At 42.8% G+C, this 18990-nt stretch overlaps 1 protein-coding gene across 3 annotated transcripts; it reads left to right on the forward strand.

Moving 5' to 3' along the window:
- The first annotated feature begins 274 nt into the window (after positions 1–274).
- SETD9 (SET domain containing 9) lies at positions 275–11388 on the forward strand. Of its 3 annotated transcripts, XM_048849803.2 has the most exons (7): positions 288–439; positions 3475–3544; positions 4858–5222; positions 6582–6705; positions 7864–7979; positions 9196–9301; positions 11172–11388. In XM_048849803.2, the coding sequence occupies exons 3-7, from the start codon at positions 4973–4975 to the stop codon at positions 11257–11259; spliced, it is 684 nt and encodes a 227-aa protein (XP_048705760.1). In that variant the 5' UTR covers positions 288–439; positions 3475–3544; positions 4858–4972; the 3' UTR covers positions 11260–11388. The 3 variants fall into 3 exon arrangements, with proteins under 3 accessions (XP_048705757.1, XP_048705758.1, XP_048705760.1); XM_048849800.2 differs by lacking the exon at positions 3475–3544 and having other exon boundaries at positions 275–487; XM_048849801.2 differs by lacking the exon at positions 3475–3544 and having other exon boundaries at positions 278–439.
- Positions 11389–18990: the final 7602 nt, after the last annotated feature.

The following is an 18990-nucleotide window of genomic DNA, read 5'->3' on the forward strand; positions in this document are numbered from 1 at the left end:
AGTCCGATCAAACTCAGACCCCTGAGCCATTCCAACCAATCGAACTCCCTCATGCAAATAAGCAGCACAGCAATGGTGGGGGGATTGGCTGCGTTACCTCTGACGTCATCACGGGGGCTCCACTAAAGTGACCTGAGCCGACCGGGGCTATAAGTAACTATAGACTCAGCGCGAGTCCGCGTTGAGCTCAATGACGGTCGATGATGTCTCTGCTGCGCCTGCGCACCAGGCCGCCAGCCACGGGGACTCCGGAGCGGGGGTGGGGGTAGAAGTGCGGCCCGGGCGCCGGGCTGGGCGCCAGCGGGGGCAGTGCCGCGAGACCTCGCCGGCGACGCGGCTCCCGCGGGACCCCAGGCCCGGCCCCGCTGAGGGGGAAAGGGGCGGCCCTGGGCTCTCTCGCCATGCTGCGGGCCCTGCTGCGGCGCTGGGCGTCCTACAGGTACCGCTTCGTGCCCTGGATCGCGCTCCACCTCCGCCGCAAGCGCAGGTGAGCGGGCCGGGGCCGCGGGCGCACCCTGCCGGGCCCAGCGCCCCGGGCGTGGCGGGGAGCCTGTCCCCGGGAAACCGCCCGCGGTGGAAACAGACCCGCCCCCCCGGGCTGCAGAGCGCGCCACCCAAACGCAGCCGCCGCCGGCGCCTGCCCGGAGCGGCCCGCCTGAACCGGCGCGGGGCAGGGAGCGTGCGGCGGGGCTGGAGCGCCCTTGCTCCTCTCCGCTGCGGCTCACCGCCACCTGCCTGAGCCGGGGGGGGTGACGCATCAGAGCCCATTCCCAGCCCGGGCTGTGTGGAGGTAAACCTGGGGGTCGGCTTCTCTCTTGCCTCCCCCACACCGGCGCCCTAAACGTGCGGCTCAGCTCCGAGGTTATGCCTCGGCTATTTTCAGATGCCGTCTGGTTTGTCATCCCAGCAGACGCGCTGCGGTATCTGCACAGGAGCTGGATTCATTGCTCCCGAGGCAGCGTCGCCCATAGTAAGCGGGCGGACAAGGCAACGGGAGCTCAGTTCCTAGGTGGCTGCATGCGGCAGCATCGGAGTTTCCAGCTCCCCCTCCCATAGCTTTCTTGGCTCTGCAGTGGTGGCGGGACTCCAGCGTAGGAAGGGTGTATTTTACTCTGTACCTAACACCTATAAAGCTGAATACAGAGGCCGAAATCCTGCCCCCATTGAAATCATTGGCAACATTTCCTTTGATTTTAATAGGAGCAAGATTTCATACACCGAGCACCACGCTAAACTAGTAAGTTTCTTTTTCCACATTAGCTTTTTAGGGTAGGGCTGCGTTTTAAGGACTATACAAGACCCAGGTCTTGGTGCCTGCCAGACGATCTAAATGGAAGCTGAGAGTAACATTTTCAAAAGTAAAAAGGAGGATGAATGCTTGTGGCACCCTTAGAGACTAACACGTGTATTGACTTTGGGCACCTTAGTAGTACTCGGTTTTTTTTTTTTTGTTGCTACAGACTAGCAGGGGCTGCTGCTCTGAAACCATTTTCAGAAGTATCTAAGTGATTCAGGACCTCCAGTCTCCTTTCCAATGTGACTTAGGTTCTTAGGTGCCTAAGTCCATTTTTTAAAATGAGATTTGGGCCTTCAAAGCCACTTAGGTGGTTTTGAAAAGATTCTTGTCTTAATTTTTTGTATAGTGAGCGTGACAGGATTATCCTGAGAGCTAAATTATCTGTCCCCTGATTCATACGTTCAGTGCACGAAGAAGTTATGTTCTTTTTCCTTTCTTCTGTCTGCTTGGTCACATTGTTTACTGATGATATTGCCCTATGCTATTTTCCTCAGTCTGCTGCTCTGAGATCCTACACTTGTGTCCCCTTTACATTTTACAGATCAAGGAATATACTTTCAAAGAGGTACATTATCAAACTGGAATAATCTTCCAAGGGAAATGGTAGCTGCTTTGTTTGAGCCATTAAATCTAGAGCGAAGAAAGCATTTGAGAATGTACTGTAGGGAACAATTCTGCATTGGCGGGAGTTTGGATTAGATGGTCAAATAGGTCTTTGTTACTTCTAATTTTTGTAATAAACAACAGAAGCCCTGGATTGAATACAACATTAAATTGATTATCTGGTGGAACTAATAAGTATCTCAAGTCAAGTTCTTGTCATTTAATGATCTCAACAGAGCTCTTCTAATGAATCACGGCCTTACAATCGCTCCTGGGCTGTCTGTTATTGTAGTGGTTTCCAAACTGCGGGTCGTGACCCAGTAGTGGGTTGTGGAATGGAAGGCACTGGGTCGCAGTGCCTCTGCTCAGCACCACTGACTGGGACGTTAAAAGTTCTGTCCACGGTGCTGCCCGGCTAAGGCAGGCTAGTCCCTACCTGTTCTGACACTGTGCTGGGCCCCGTAAGTGGCCAGCAGCAGGTCTGGCTCCTAGGCGGGGGGGCCATGGGGCTCCATGCGCTGCTTCCGCCCCGAACACTGGCCAGTGGGAGCTGGGGGGGGGGGGTGCTTGGGGGCGAGAGCTTCATGCAGCTGCTTGGATGCCTCTGCCTAGGAGCTGGACCGGCTGCTGGCTGCTTCTGGGGCGCAGCACGGTCCGTGGTGCCATGTCCCCGTCCCCAGCCCTGAGCCCCCTCCCAAACCCGGAGCCCCTTCCTGCACCCCAAACCCCTCATCCCTGGCCCCACCCCAGAGCCTTCAACCCCAGCCCAGAGCCCCCTCCCACACGCTGAACCCCTCATTCCTGGCCACAGCCCTCACCCCCACACCCTAACTCTCTGCCCCAGCCCTGAGCCCCTCACACACCCCAAACCCCTCATCCCCAGCTTCATTGGGTCACGGGCATCAACAATTTTCTTCAGCTGGGTCCTGAGGAAAAAAGTTTGAAAACCACTATATTATTGTATGCTGAGGGATAGCTCAGTGGTTTGAGCATTGGCCTGCTAAACCCAGGGTTGTGAGTTCAAGCCTTGAGGGGGCCATTTAGGGATTTGTGGCATAAATTGGGGATTGGTCCTGCTTTGAGCAGGGGGTTGGACTAGATGACCTCCTGAGGTCCCTTCCAATCCTGATATTCTATGATTCTATGATTATGCAGGGTGTCTTAAGTTAGCAGAAAATGTAGCTTTATAACAATGTCTTACTGTTCTTACCATATTACAGAATCCAATTCTGAATAAAGTCGGAAACTAGAAGCTTAAGAATGTAGGCTCTAATCTTGCTGTTTTGACACCTTTGTAAAAGAAAAGTCAAAAAGTAACTATGAAATTTAGGTTTCAGAGTAGCAGCCGTGTTAGTCTGTATTCGCAAAAAGAAAAGGAGTACTTGTGGCATCTTAGAGACTAATAAATTTATTTGAGCATAAGCTTTCGTGAGCTACAGCTCACTTCATCGGATGCATCTAGAGTTTTCCTGTCATCAGTTTTAAGTGTTCAAGCTAGCCTAGGATAATAGTTGAAAAAGTTTAGGATTATTGTTCTTTAGTTTTATTTATGCTCTAAAATTCTTTCTTAACAGCCAGTTCAGGTGGGACTAGATCAGAATGAGACATCAAAAATTTTCAGAAGTGCCCAAGTGACTTAGACAGGTAAGTCCCATTTTCAAAAGTGACTTAGGCACCTAAGCTGAGATTCACAAGGTGGACTTTAGTGTCCCCTGCCACTTTAGGCTCCTAAATCCAAAATTTAGATCCTCACAACCACCCTCAGCTGTGGCCTAACCCTGTAGGCACTGAAGTTTCCATGGTTTTTTGCGACAAACGGCTTATCAGGTTTAGACACCCAACTCTAGGAGAGGGTTCATGGCTGTGAATCCTGAGTGGAGAGAAGAGCTTCCCTCTAGCCTGGAGTTAGGCTATTGGATGATACTGGCAATTGAATGACAAAACTTTTGTCTTTCAGAGGTGTTAACCCCCCCTCCGTCCCCGAAAGACAAAAGTTTTGCCGCAACAAGTGCCAGTGTGAAGGGCACATTGTCGGCAGGAGAGCCGACAAACAGCGGCTACACTACACGACTTTTAGTGGCACGGCTGTGGTGAGACAGCCCTGTCGCAAAAAGCTGTGTAGTGTAGACATAGCCTTAGACATCTAACTCCCTTTGAGGGGCTGGGTGTAGGCCACACCTCTCCCCAGAGCTTTTCTTACTGGCTCCTTTAAGTGACTCCCCATTTAGCACAGTGGTTTCTGTTAATTCTTTTTAGGTGCCAAGGGAGCCACCCAGCTCAGGGCTATGAATCTCACTTGGCAGCTGGGGCCACTAAGTACTGCAAATGCTCAGCCTAAGTCCTTCTTTTGAATATCACCCTTAGGAACCTAACTCTCTCACTGACTTTCAATGAGATTAAGGCTCCTAAGCACCTACGTCTCTTTAGAAAATGGGACTTAGGTTCCTTTGTAATTTAGGTATTTTTGAAAATTTTACCTGTCGTTTGCATCAAAAATTTTTAAACCAGTCTTTTTAATAATGCTATAGCCAATGCACAAGAGTAGCCAGATGAATTTAAAAAGAAATATTACCCAACAAGATCATATCAGGCCTCTTTTTAATAGTAAAATTACTTGATATTAACTAATTGAACGTTGTTCTAAGAAATATATATATTAGAGCCACACTAATCGGCATACTGTTTAATCTACACAGGAATTGTTACTTTCTTCACTACTTAGCACATGAGCAATGTATTTTAATGAGGTATCATTAAGGTTCAAAGCTTGCATAGGCCATCGACCTGCATTTTCAAAAATTCAAGGGTGCATATGCATGAAAGACTATCCTTTTGTATTGCTTGTTTCAGCCATGTAACATAAAAGCAATCAAGTGCTTTTTGTTGCAATAACATTTCTGACTGCTTGTTCTTATAGGCAAACTTGATGCTAGAATATTTTTTTTCTTCTGCCACAGGACCATCCGATACGTACCAGAAAAGTGCAAAGACAAAATTATCTCTGATGAAGATGTCCTTGAAACACTGCTGAAAATCTTTAAAGCTCTGTTCATAAATGACTTTGGTAGACAAATGGACTTCTTTGCCTTACTTCCAGAAGTTAAATCCAAATATCTGGAATTACTGACTATTGAGTTTAAGAGATCAAAAACAACTGGTTACAACCATCAAAGTCAAAACATCTTTAATCCAGAAGAAGTTCTGTTTAATACATTAGGGTTCAGTATTACTCGTGATCGGAGTTCACTGATTTCTGCTGGAACAGGAGTCTTTGTTACCAAAGGTTTTGTGCCAAAAGGGGCAGTTGTATCTATGTATCCTGGTAATGAAATACTTTGTCATTTTTCCAAATAAGTTAAACATGATTTCTACCTGTGCGGTTACTGACTGCATGACTGAATTGGTATCTCATTTTTAACTTTTTTAGCATTTTAACTTTGATACCTTGCTAAAATCACAGGTTAATATTTGTAAAGGTATTTCCATGTGTAAACTGATTTGGAAATCTTTTGGTGATAAGAAAAAAGATTATATTTCATGTTCTCTGAGTACCCAAGATCTGGTTTGAACTGGTAGAAGATTTGTCCCTGATTTCTGTAAACACTAATGCACATGAGTAATTTTATGCATGTGAGCAATCCCATGTAACTCAGTGAACCAACTCATGTTCATAAAGTTGTTCATATGCATAAGTGTTTGCAGGATTGAGTCTATTAATCTCTCTCTCGATATCAGTGGGCAGAATATAGAAAATTTCACAGCACAAAGATATATTTATAAAATTAAGAATGAAAGGAGAATGTACAGGAAAAGGATGTAGAAGACCAGAATAGGGGAACAATGAGTAAAATTCCTACCTAGTGACACTATGCTCCAAAAAGTGAATATGAAAAAATGTCACTTCTTACTTTGCTCCAACTCCTTGTCTCTTGGAGTGACATTAGCTTACTTTGTTTAACAACATTTTTAGTTCTGTTAGCACTTCAGAGTCAGGACAGCTGTCAGAGAGCAAGCTGAATTCTGTTCTGCTGTGAACAACACAATCACCAGTTAAATTCTTATTGCAGAATATTTATTGTGATTGGTGATGTAAGAGGCAGAAATGGATTATCAAATCCCAGGATGAGTATGAGTTGGCATTTAGGAACATCAGCCTAAATTTTCATCTGTTGTTGTGACCATTTGTGCTTCTCTGACGGTGGAATCTGGACTTAACTGGGTAGCTGAGAATTACCCTGCTTGTAGGGGAGTTCTCATCTGGTATAAAGTGGTATAGCCAGTTCTGTAGCCAACTGCTCCCCCTAGTGGAGATACAGGGAAGGGGAGCAGGGCAGAGTGGAGTATGCATGGGCTACACCTATTCTGTGTCTCAGTTGGTTTATGGCCCTGACCTAGGAGACCATAGCAAGTTAGCTTAAGTTAGAGCAGCTTCTAAGTTCTAAGATGGTGGCACAGATATACCATGAGAGGGCAACTGCTGGACTGGGGAAACATCAGATCAGTGCAGTTCTGTCTGTTCTTTCAAAATTATTAATGGCAGTTCATGAACTGAGGAAAGAATAATCTTCTTATCCCTCTGCCACTTTTGGCCTCTCTCTGGGAGACTGGATCATGACTACTAACCCCATTTTGACACTTTTATCTATTGCCTTCTAAAATATCCATGTCTGTCTTACAACAGGTACAGTATATCAAAAGTATGAGCCCATCTTTTTCCAGTCCATTGGCAATCCATTTATTTTTAGATGCATAGATGGTGTACTTATTGATGGGAATGATAAAGGAATATCAAAAGCGGTGTACAGGTAAGCAATCAAAAGAAATAGGAGAACAAAAATCAATTCACGTATTGAAAGGTATTATGGTTATCTAATCACACTGTTATCTGAAACCAAAAGTAATTGGGTTTATCCGATTTACCATATGGGGAAAAATAAAATAATATTATGTACTGTAATATAAGATGCAGTGTGGTCAGTCTATTTTCTTGTAATGAGGCTGGAAGCTAATGGACGTGATATATTAATATCACGTCGTGTACCAATCTGTAAATTTGACAAGATGCAATTTGTTGAAAACTGATGCTTAAATAGCTGTGAATTTTTAATGAGGAAAATATGCTTAAATGTGGTGATTGAGTATAAAGTTTTTAAAGCATATTTTCGGGTTTCTAATTAAATCTGGTTGATGGATTAGAAAAGAAAATCTTTGCATGTCACAGAGCATGAACTCTGGTACCAAAGGGCATATTATCTAGCCCTTACTTGCCTTTAAAAAGCTTTTAATAAAGCAGGACTTTGAATAAATGCAGAAGAGTAGGTCTGTACTTTGAGTAGCCTAGGGGCTAACATGCACTTTACCAAATTTTAGTTTCCAGGGAAATTCAATTTATAGCAACACCTGTGCAGAATGTAAACATCACACATCCAAAATAGAATTAACAATAACTAGGAAACAACCTGAAAGGACAGCCCCCTTGTATCTAGTTTGGGTTCTGGGAACAAGACTGAGGGTGACCTTGTAGTGACCCTTCTCCACACAGCCCAAAAGGGAAATTGAAAGTAATGATATTTCTTTAAAGATGGTGAGTTTGGGGATAGTTTTTGCTTATTGTAAGAATTCCCTCATTTCAGCTTCTCTTGTAGATTCTGTTTTATTTAGTCCTTGGGGTTTTGATAAAAGCCATAGATTCCAAAGCCAGAAGGTACCACTGTGATCATCTAGTCTGACCTCCTGCATAACACAGCTAAACTGTTTAATATTCTATTTTTAAAGGATCAGCCTGTCTTTTGAATAATCTATTGCCTGAATGCCAGTTTTATACTCTAATGAATCAGTCAAATGCTGTTGGGGAAATGTAACTGAAGCTAACTTTTGTGTATTTCCAGAAGTTGAAATAATGGTCAAAACAAGCATCAAGAAAAGAAACCTATATTTCTAGCTAATATTGTAACTCCTTTCAGATCATGCAGCAAGAGAGATCAAGTTGGTCCTCTTCAAATGAGCGACATTACTTGGCTCACACCTGTTGTGCAAAATCCTCTGGCGGTAGGGCAGTATGTTAACAACTGTTCACACAGTAAGTTGGAATGTAGATTTCCTAGTCTCCAAGCTGACTTTAAATGTGGAAATGACTTTTGTTGGGATGGAGCTCTGTAATTGATAAAGAATGGCACTCCATCCAGAAGTGACCTTTTCAAAGAGGCCTGAGCACACTTGATGGTGTAGCAGAGGTTCTCAGGCTGAAATTTCCAGTCATTCATGGGAATTGGGTATCCAAATCTGCAAGGGCAGCTTTGAAAATCTCACGTTTGTATAGTCTGCTAATGCCTAGTGGTCCTGTCCTGCTGGTCTGCAGAATTCAACATTTTGAAAACAAAAGCAGTAAACTTGGACTGTAGGGGAAAGGAAATCCATGGACTGGTCCCTCTTACGAATAGTTGGAGAACCTCTTATATTGCATAATGTTGTTAATACGTAATTCTTCTGAAAATTTATTTGGCAATCCTAATACATGGTAAACATTTTTGAATGAAAGCTTTTTTACATCACAGTTCACTCACTGACTATAAAAGGATTTTTTTGATTAAGGAAGTCTCAGAAATCTATATGCAATAGATGAGTCCAGCAACCTCTTTGTTAATTAATATGACTACACTGTGGGATACAGAGAGTGGGGCAACTTACCCTCATGCCCTTCCTCAATACAAAGTATATAACTATAAAATGCTGAGAGAGTGGGTGGCTCGTGGGATTGGTTGTGAGATACGAAGTGTTTCATGGTCCCCAGAGACTCTGCCTGTGAAATGAGTGTGGATCTCAGTGCATTGCCCAGGAATAGGTGTCCACATCATAAATAAACCACTGCACAAGTGCCATCAATGTAGGCATCCTGACCAGAGAGGCTAAGGCGTGAATGGTCATAAAGACAGAGCTAGGTATTATTGATGCTGTAAGCTCCATTCTGAGCTATGCAAGCTGGGCACCCTGGTGATCCAATGGATAACAAGAACTACTATTTAGTTAAATTAGGATGAACTTGACCCCTGCTCAGGGGGCCAACACAAGGCCTATGCACCACTTAAGCTCTCAAACTAGGGCTTAAATGGGGCTTATGCAGTGCATAGGTCTTGTGCTGGCTCTCACCACAGGGGGGGAATTTCACTCATAATAAGCACAGCTAGTACTTGTTTTCAGAAGAATTCTTTGCATTTACATATATAAACTGCTTACGAATTTCTCAGGCGTGCATAAGAATTTTGCTTTTTGTCTCCCGTCCCTCCACCCCCCCCAAGACAAGGCAGCCAACGTCTGTTATCAGGAGTTTGATGTGCCTGAATATTTTCCAATAGAACTGAAACAGTATCTTCCAAACATCACCTACAGCCATGACATACCTATGTAAGTACGCTTACACGTTTTTATAGCATTCAAAAAGCCAAATTAGTAAGTGAACAAAGTTCATCCCTGCTGAGGTGAGCTACACAAAAACACAACCCTGTTAAGAAAGGGTTAGCTTTTATAAGGGAACCTGTTTTATACCTGCACTTATCAGCAGAGCTCTGGGGATGAATTTTGTTAAGCTACTACTAGAGCTGCCAAGGAACAATTTGTGAATTCCACTGAAACGGTATTATATTTTTGCTTGCATTGTAGCCAATCACAGGAGTGCCTTTAACTTTAATTCAAATGTAAATTTAAAATGTGGGCAATATTCCTTATCAGATTATATCCCTTTTAAAGTAGGTGATATTTGGTGTCTGAACTGATTAGCATCATCCTCTTAATATCCCTCTCTTCCAGTTTTCTCTAGATAAGAGAGCAAGCGGATGAGTTTGCTAGAGGAAATCCACAGTATCTTTATATTCAGGCAGATGCAATTTGAAACTACTAGAGTTACAAATTCTGGCAAAATAGACTGTGTGATACAAAGGGCAATTGATCTGTAGCTGGATAGTCACAAAATCCTGGTTATGACCTGGGATCTTGTAAATTTATTCTTTGCAAAGACTCTGGAAACATTCATTTTTTTGAAATCTGAGAAAATTCACAGCAGAATGAAAAACTTTGAACAGATTCCAGCATCAGTTCTGTTTTTGAATGCAATGAACTGCTGATCTGGCCAAGTGGCTTGAGTGCTTCTTGATCTTAGAGATTGGAGAACCTATCACCTTCTTCAGACTTCAATATATTCTACAATGCAAAGTTGTAGTGGATCAGCTAAAACTTTTCGTGTGGTTCTGGAGCTATTAGTTTTTGGGTGGAGAGCGTGGTTGGCAATGTCACGGAAGAGACTATCACTAATCTCAGACAAAAGACTTAGTTAAGGCAAAGTTAAAGCTGAGAATATGTATCGGTAATTTAAGGGTAAATAAAGAATGTAATTGAATTTCTTGACTTCTTGTCCCCAAAGTTAAGATACACATACAAGAAACCCAAATACTTGACAAGTTTGGAAATTCAGCATAAACAGACCCAACCTACCTTAAATTTACCTGCTTAGGGCTCGTCTACAGTTGGAAATTACAGCAGAGATTTGACTGCCCTGTTCCCATTAATTTTAAATCCAGATTCCTTCTGTGACTTTTAAAATCTCATCATACATCATATTAGAACATGCTCTTGAAGAGCTGAGATATCTTACATGATAGTAATACTATTTGGCACTTAGCTTAGACAGGACTCTTACATTTAATATTGTGCCAGCTAGTTGTGATTCAGTTTAGGGTTCACCATGTCCAGCTGACATGATGTTAAACACAACAGCAGCTTTTGATCCATAAACTAAGGCTTGTGGAAAAGCTACAACTCTCATCATATGTCCTGGTAGGACAAGGACTTTAGCTGACTGGTCTCCTCTCCAGATGTGGCTTGCCTGAGTGTAGGTTTATCTGCAGTTGGTGGTAGGTGTGTGTAGAACAATGTCCTTGTGCTTGAACATCCTTGCCATAGCCCCTGCCTTGTCTACTTTAGTATCTTTTCCTCACATCATAGCAAAGTCTTTTTTGTTTGTGTATACAGCCTGTCTACTTTGTAACAATATTTACATATAAATGTTTTCTGTGCTTTTCTATTGTTAAAGATTGAAATTGGACATGAGTATAGCCTATAATTTGACATGTATATTTCAGCTATATTTGTACAGTATCAAAGGATTTCCAGTTTTTCTGGGTGAACGAGAATTAATATAGCCATAACCAGTCTTAGCATCTTACCATGATCAGTTTAATAAATTGGTGAAATGCCCCTTTTTACTTCTCTTGTTTTGCAGCCCCTTGAGGTGTGTGGTTCTTGTCACTCTGAGAGAGATTAAGCAAGGAGAAGAGCTTTTTTCTAATTACTACACCATTGTCAACTGAATCAATGAAACCATGGATTAAAGAATTCTTTGCCATTAAGATATTTACTGTGTGTACACTTGGCACCTCCTGTGCATCTCTGTGTAATGGAGAGCTGTGCTTTCCAATTAAAAATGGGCTACAAAGCTATATTTTCATGTAAATATTATTTCAATTTAGATACAGTTGTGGAGGTTTGCAGCTGTTTACATCATTAAGTTTACAGATGCTAATGCTACTGCAAGTTTAATTGGTTTTCAGCTAACTGCACAATAGCTCATGAAATTAAAATCTAGCTTCTGAATATGCTATTTCATCTTCTGTTTTGTCTATATGCACATCACTGTGATCCATTTTTAAACCTCTAACCCATTCTGCTGTTCTTGCTATAATGGAGATAATTTATACAAAACATCTCCTTTGAGTAAAGTGTGTCTGCTACAGTTGTGTTTCTAATGGGATCCTCTGCACACCACAATTTTTCATAATTGCTGGTGCAATTAGATCATATTAATGGAGCATTACATTTTGGAAAATAAGTTCCACTCTTTCTGCCCTTTTGTTTTTTTTAACATCAGTAGCTTTCCCTATACATTTCTGAGTTGTGACATTTCACATGGTGTTTTGAGAGACTATTTTCAACTACAATTTAACTGAACTTATGCCAGTGAAGTGTTGTCTTTTTGAAAGCAAGTGTCTAATATTTTTGCTAACGTGATCATTCCCCAACACAAATTCTTTGAAGCACTATTTGAAAATTTTATTTTCATAAACTGTAGAGAACGTTTCAGCCTTTAGGTCTGGTGAAGCAAAGTATAATTCCCCCAGCCTTTGTCCGAAAGCTGCAAGCAAACCTCACATTTTGTTTTGAGGGTAGGGTCAGGACACAGCACTGGTTCCAGTACATGCTATTTCCTTTCACAGTGCTAATGCTAAACAGGAAGCAGGGTGGTCTGCTATTCTCACCAGTGTCCTCTTCAAAGGCCAACCTGGGAACCCACTTCCCTTCTTTGCCATTTGATCTTCTCACCTCATCTGAGACTGAATCATGAATTGCTTTAGAGGGGCCTAGCCTTAGCAGAAGATTGCTAAGTGCAAGGCCACCCCATCAAGAAATCAGAGCAAGCAGCAGAGCTGGTGGACCTCTGAAGAAGAGCCTGGATGACAAGGACAGTAACCAGTGCCTTTTCTTTCTCTCTCACCCATAAGAAGACCAGTGCAGCACTCAGACTCTGGGGCTATTGTATCTTCTTGTGTGTTTGGCACAAAGTGAAGTTTACAGCCATATGGAAATTACTAGTCTTGGCATTTTAGAAGAAACGGGTGTTAACTATGTTTAATCTCCAAGCAGCAATGCAACCCAAAGCCATTAATTGTCATCATCCTACTTGTATGTTAATAGCTTTAAGAAATTATCATTTAAAGTATACTCATCTTAAAACTAGGGAGGTCACGTTTACTGCCGTTTTACTCAGAACGGCTTCCTTATTCCAGCACTACTAGCTTGGAATGTTTTTTAAGGTAATCCAGGACTGCAGGCCTTCAGCTGCATTCGGCAGAGTGTGAGCAGACCACGGGGGGCTGGCTCCTCCTTGTTAATGCTGCTGAAAATGAGAAACCAGCTAAACAGCCTTCCTTAGGGCCTGCTCCTATGTAAGAGGAAGCCAGCTTGGCTTAATAGTGAAATCCTAGCGGATCTTAAACATAAAAAAGAAGCTTACAAGAAGTGTAAGGTTGGACATATGACCAGGGAAGAGTATAAAAATATTGCTTGGGCATGTAGGAATGAAATCAGGAGGGCCAAATCTCACCTGGAGCTGCAGCTAGCAAGAGATGTCAAGAGTAACAAGAAGAGTTTCTTCAGGTATGTTGGCAACAAGAAGAAAGCCAAGGAAAGTGTGGGCCCCTTACTGAATGAGGGAGGCAACCTAGTGACAGAGGATGTGGAAAAAGCTAATGTACTCAATGCTTTTTTTGCCTCTGTCTTCACTAACAAGGTCAGCTCCCAGACTGCTGCGCTGGGCATCACAAAATGGGGAAGAGATGGCCAGCCCTCTGTGGAGATAGAGGTGGTTAGGGACTATTTAGAAAAGCTGGATGTGCACAAGTCCATGGGGCCGGACGAGTTGCATCCGAGAGTGCTGAAGGAATTGGCGGCTGTGATTGCAGAGCCATTGGCCATTATCTTTGAAAACTCGTGGCGAACGGGGGAAGTCCCGGATGACTGGAAAAAGGCTAATGTAGTGCCAATCTTTAAGAAAGGGAAGGAGGATGATCTGGGAAACTACAGGCCAGTCAGCCTCACCTCAGTCCCTGGAAAAATCATGGAGCAGGTCCTCAAAGAATCAATCCTGAAGCACTTGCATGAGAGGAAGGTGATCAGGAACAGCCAGCATGGATTCACCAAGGGAAGGTCATGCCTGACTAATCTAATCGCCTTTTATGATGAGACTACTGGTTCTGTGGATGAAGGGAAAGCAGTGGATGTATTGTTTCTTGACTTTAGCAAAGCTTTTGACACGGTCTCCCACAGTATTCTTGTCAGCAAGTTAAGGAAGTATGGGCTGGATGAATGCACTATAAGGTGGGTAGAAAGCTGGCTAGATTGTCGGGCTCAACGGGTAGTGATCAATGGCTCCATGTCTAGTTGGCAGCCGGTATCAAGTGGAGTGCCCCAAGGGTCGGTCCTGGGGCCGGTTTTGTTCAATATCTTCATAAATGATCTGGAGGATGGTGTGGATTGCACTCTCAGCAAATTTGAGGATGATACTAAACTGGGAGGAGTGGTAGATACGCTGGAGGGGAGGGATAGGATACAGAAGGACCTAGACAAATTGGAGGATTGGGCCAAAAGAAATCTGATGAGGTTCAATAAGGATAAGTGCAGGGTCCTGCACTTAGGACGGAAGAACCCAATGCACCGCTACAGACTAGGGACCGAATGGCTAGGCAGCAGTTCTGTGGAAAAGGACCTAGGGGTGACAGTGGACGAGAAGCTGGATATGAGTCAGCAGTGTGCCCTTGTTGCCAAGAAGGCCAATGGCATTTTGGGATGTATAAGTAGGGGCATAGCGAGCAGATCGAGGGACGTGATCGTTCCCCTCTATTCGACATTGGTGAGGCCTCATCTGGAGTACTGTGTCCAGTTTTGGGCCCCACACTTCAAGAAGGATGTGGATAAATTGGAGAGAGTCCAGCGAAGGGCAACAAAAATGATTAGGGGTCTAGAACACATGAGTTATGAGGAGAGGCTGAGGGAGCTGGGATTGTTTAGCCTGCAGAAGAGAAGAATGAGGGGGGATTTGATAGCTGCTTTCAACTACCTGAAAGGGGGTTCCAAAGAGGATGGCTCTAGACTGTTCTCAATGGTAGCAGATGACAGAACGAGGAGTAATGGTCTCAAGTTGCAGTGGGGGAGGTTTAGATTGGATATTAGGAAAAACTTTTTCACTAAGAGGGTGGTGAAACACTGGAATGCGTTACCTAGGGAGGTGGTAGAATCTCCTTCCTTAGAGGTTTTTAAGGTCAGACTTGACAAAGCCCTGGCTGGGATGATTTAACTGGGAATTGGTCCTGCTTCGAGCAGGGGGTTGGACTAGATGACCTTCTGGGGTCCCTTCCAACCCTGATATTCTATGATTCTAAGAGTCCTCACAAGAACCTGGATTAGATCTGGCAGTTGCAGCCACTATCTCCCTGCTGGTAGCAAGAGAGAACCAAAAACTACCTTTAGGAGAGCAGAACCAGCAGCAGGATACAGCTATTAGCTACCAGACACATCCAGGAGGTAAATCAAGATGGTGGGAAGCTGGGCAGGTGGTGGTATTGAGGTTAAGCAGACATGAGGGGATGGAGAAAGATATAAGAACAATGCAGTAAAGTGGGAGGACATTAAATGGTTTTATATATAAACAAAACTTGTGCATTCTTTAGATTTCTGTTACTTAGCTACACAAAGAAATACAAGACCTTATTTTATAAAATCTTAATGGGTTTCAGTAAATGCTGCTGTTCAAAGGGTAATGGAGTAGAGGAGAAGGTAATGTAGAATTGTTAGGAACTTAATTACCAGCATGATGACAAATCAGATTTCTAAACTGAACATAATCCAATGGCTGGAAGGTGAAGCTATACAAATTCAGAATGGACACAAGGTATACATTTTTGATTGGTCCAATGGTTAATCTATTCACCAAGGATCACTGAAGGATTCTCCATCACTGACAATTTTTAAAGAAAGAAGGGATGTTTTTCTAAAAGATCTGCTCTAAGAATTATTTTGGGGATGTTCTTAGGCCTGTGTTACACAGGAGGCCAGACTAGATGATCACAGTATTCTCTTCAGGCTTTGGACTCTATGAATAATACAATAAACACAATTTCTCTGTTGGATTTAAAATCTGGGAAGATGACTGGTTAATTTTTAAGTGGAAGTCCCTCAAACATTGGTGCATTCTTATGCTAATTAATTCTAATAGTCAACTCCTAACACCCATGTAAAAATGATGTATTAGAATTAATTAGCATAAGAATGCATCAATGTTTGAGGGACTTCCACTTAAAATTAACCAGTCATCTTCCCAGATTTTAAATGAGCTATTATCAGCAGGTTCCTGGGTTAGGGTTTTTCCCAAGATGTGTGAGAGTGAGGGATCATTTTTCAGGATAGGTTGTAGATCTTTGATGATGTGCTGGAGAGGTTTTAGTTGGGGGCTGAAGGTGACAGACCAGATCTTGGGAGACAGACCAGTCCTCACTTACAGACAGCCCCCTACCCTGAAGCAAATACTCTCCAGCAACCACACCACACAATAAAAACACTAACCCAGGAACCTATCCTTGCAACAAAGCCTAATGCCAACTCTGTCCACATATTTATTCAAGTGACATCATCATAGGACCTAATCACATTGGCTATGCTATCAGAGGCTTGTTCACCTGCACATCTACCAATGTGATATATGCCATCATGTACCAGCAATACCCCTCTGCTATGTACATTGACCAAACCAGACAGTCTCTATGCAAAAGAATAAATAGATACAAATCTGACATCAGGAATCATAACATTCAAAAACCGGTAGGAGAACACTCCAACCTCTCTGGCCACTCAGTAACAGACTTAAAGGTGGCAATTTTGCAACAGAAAAGCTTCAAAAACAGACCCCAACGAGAAACTGCTGAGCTTGAATTAATATGCAAACTAGATACCATTAACTTGGGTTTGAATAGAGACTGGGAGTGGCTGGGTCATTACACAGATTCAGTCTATTTCCCCATGTTAAGTAGCCTCACACCTTCTTGTCAACTGTCTAAATGGGTCATCTTGATTATCACTACAAAAGTTTTTTTCTCCTGCTGATAATAGCTCATCTTAATTAATTAGCCTCTTACTCCACCTTTTCATGTTCTCTGTATGCGTGTGTGTATATATATCTTCTTACTATATGTTCCATTCTATGCATCCGATGAAGTGAGCTGTAGCCTACGAAAGCTTATGCTCTAATAAATTTGTTGGTCTCTAAGGTGCCACAAGTACTCCTGTTCTTTTTAAGCATTAGTTTCAAATTACCCATACAAAGATCTAATACTTCCAAGGCAGTGTGAGTAATTGACCTTACAATGAGATTCCAAAATCTTAATTAGGAACATTAATTTGACTAGTTCAAATCTTCTCCATACCTTGAGCAGAATTTCTTATACAAAAATAAGCACAATGTATCTACTCTGCCATAATTGTTTGTCATATAGATGTACTTCCTGTTGAAAACAGACATGAAGTGATTGCTGTCTTAGATGTGATTTAAGAAGTGATAAGATTTGATATGCAATAGATTAAAAATTGGGTGGTAACCTAGGGCAAAAGAGACTGGCAAACTTTACAACCAATTTTATTTCTTTACAAGTCTTCCATTTTGATTCTTATAGGATGCTTTTTGGACATATCATATGCAGCTATAATTTTAGTTTTGACCATTGTTTCTTATAACACTTCACTTTTTCTTAATTCCTTTATTTCTAGGTGTATCCTGCTTGGTTTCTGATAGCTGTAAACAATTAATTGTATGCACCCTGATTAGTATTTAAGTTTGTGGTTAAAATAGATATTAGCTTGATTCGTAGCAACAAAGGGTCTCTTTCTTGCATACTCTAAATAGTAGTTTCTCAAATTCACTTTAATGTAGAACTCATTTTAGTAGGGAGTTATGTAGTCTAATTGCTTAGTTTCATAATTACTGTCTCAAATTATATAGTAATATACAAAAGAATTTGTAGTGTCTACTCATTTATTCAGCTTACATAAAAGAATGGAAGCAACTGAAAGAGGAAGTCCTCTGTTCTTTCAGACCAGACCAGCATAAGAGACAAAATGGGCGAACAAGCAAAAAGATCCTCTTTTCATCCATACAACGGTAAGTTTAGGCAGCAGCTGCATTTACATTTCCTCTGATGGATCTCTTTCAGGCTAAAAGGAGGGATCACTTTCTGTAGTGAGATAACTGGAAACAGTAGAAGTCACCCCTTAAGGTAATAAGCTGCATGGCAAGGCCTGATCAGAAGCTAAACTGTGTGGGCTGATGGCTTCCCGACTGCAAATGCAGCAACTGGGGCTGGTTTGGCAAGCTGTGGGTGTGTATTAGACAGAGAAAGCTGCCACTGAGAGAAACTGTTATAAGCATGCCCGTGAGGGGAAGCAGAGACTCAGATCCTCAAAGGTACTCTAGTGACCTAACTCTTAAGGCACCTAGATCTACTGTTTAGCCTCACTGACATTCTCAAAGCTGCCACTCAGCTGCTACCTAACACCATAGGTCATGTTTCTGCCAGTTGGCATTCACAAAGCTGCCTAAACATTGATGCCATCTCACAGTTAATGAGCTGCTCAGAGCCTTAGCACATGCCAGAGTCCCAGAGGTCCCAAAGTGACATTCTCACACAAAGCAGGGTCTATCTTGCCAGCCAGGCCTGATCCTGTACATTTACCCTGAGCAAATCTAGGACCTGATACCTGTTGGACGCTGCTGCAGGCCACCAAGAGGTTGGGGCAGGGGGAGCAGAACACAGCACTCTCAAAAAGGTAGTCAGAAGCACAGGGAAAAATAGGGAGAGAGAAAAAAAGTTATTAAATATGAGCAAGGGGAAGGGAGTATTCAGCTGCTAGGGCACGGACTACCTAGGCAGGTGACCTGGCTTATGTGCCTTACTCCAGCTGAAGATGGATGCCTGGGCATCCTGACTGGAGGGAGGCACCCCTCTGGCCTATCAATGAGGCACACCAGGTCAGGCGCCTAAGCCACTCTCCTCTCCCCAGTTGTCTCCACACCCCTTTCCTCAGCTTTTCACTCCTGGCTACTGTAGGCAGCTTCCTGCTGAGCTTGCTGTTTTCTAAGGATCCTTTTCTTAGGCACTTAGCTCTCCCCATGCAGTGTGTGGGGAGCCTGGCTCTCTGCCTTGGGCTTGAGGATTCCACCAGGCAGCAGGCTACCCAGAGGTTACGTGCTGTAATGCTGAGCAAGCACCATTAGTATTACTCCTAGATTTGATAATCTCATCAAGGATATTAAAAATACTCAGTTGCAAATTAATGACTCAAATATACTTGCTCAAGAGAGGCATGGTCTGAGCACTGGAAGCCAAGAATTAAACATTCTAATCTGGTTTAACCCTCCTCATATGGTTTTGGGCAAGTCACTTTAGCTCGGACATAGTTTCTATATACATTGGGGGATAGGATACATTCCCATTCCCCAC

Source organism: Caretta caretta, chromosome 5 (genome assembly GCF_965140235.1).
Source record: "Caretta caretta isolate rCarCar2 chromosome 5, rCarCar1.hap1, whole genome shotgun sequence".
NCBI lineage: Eukaryota > Metazoa > Chordata > Testudines > Cheloniidae > Caretta > Caretta caretta.

What these genes read in the sequence shown, in the direction of transcription:
- SETD9 (XM_048849800.2), top strand. Translation starts at nt 402, where the DNA reads ATGCTGCGGGCCCTGCTGCGGCGCTGGGCGTCCTACAGGTACCGCTTC. An exon ending in AGTTGTATCTATGTATCCTG is followed by an intron (nt 5,223 to 6,581) that starts GTAATGAAATAC and finishes GTCTTACAACAG; the next exon opens with GTACAGTATATCAAAAGTAT. An exon ending in TACAGCCATGACATACCTAT is followed by an intron (nt 9,302 to 11,171) that starts GTAAGTACGCTT and finishes CTTGTTTTGCAG; the next exon opens with CCCCTTGAGGTGTGTGGTTC.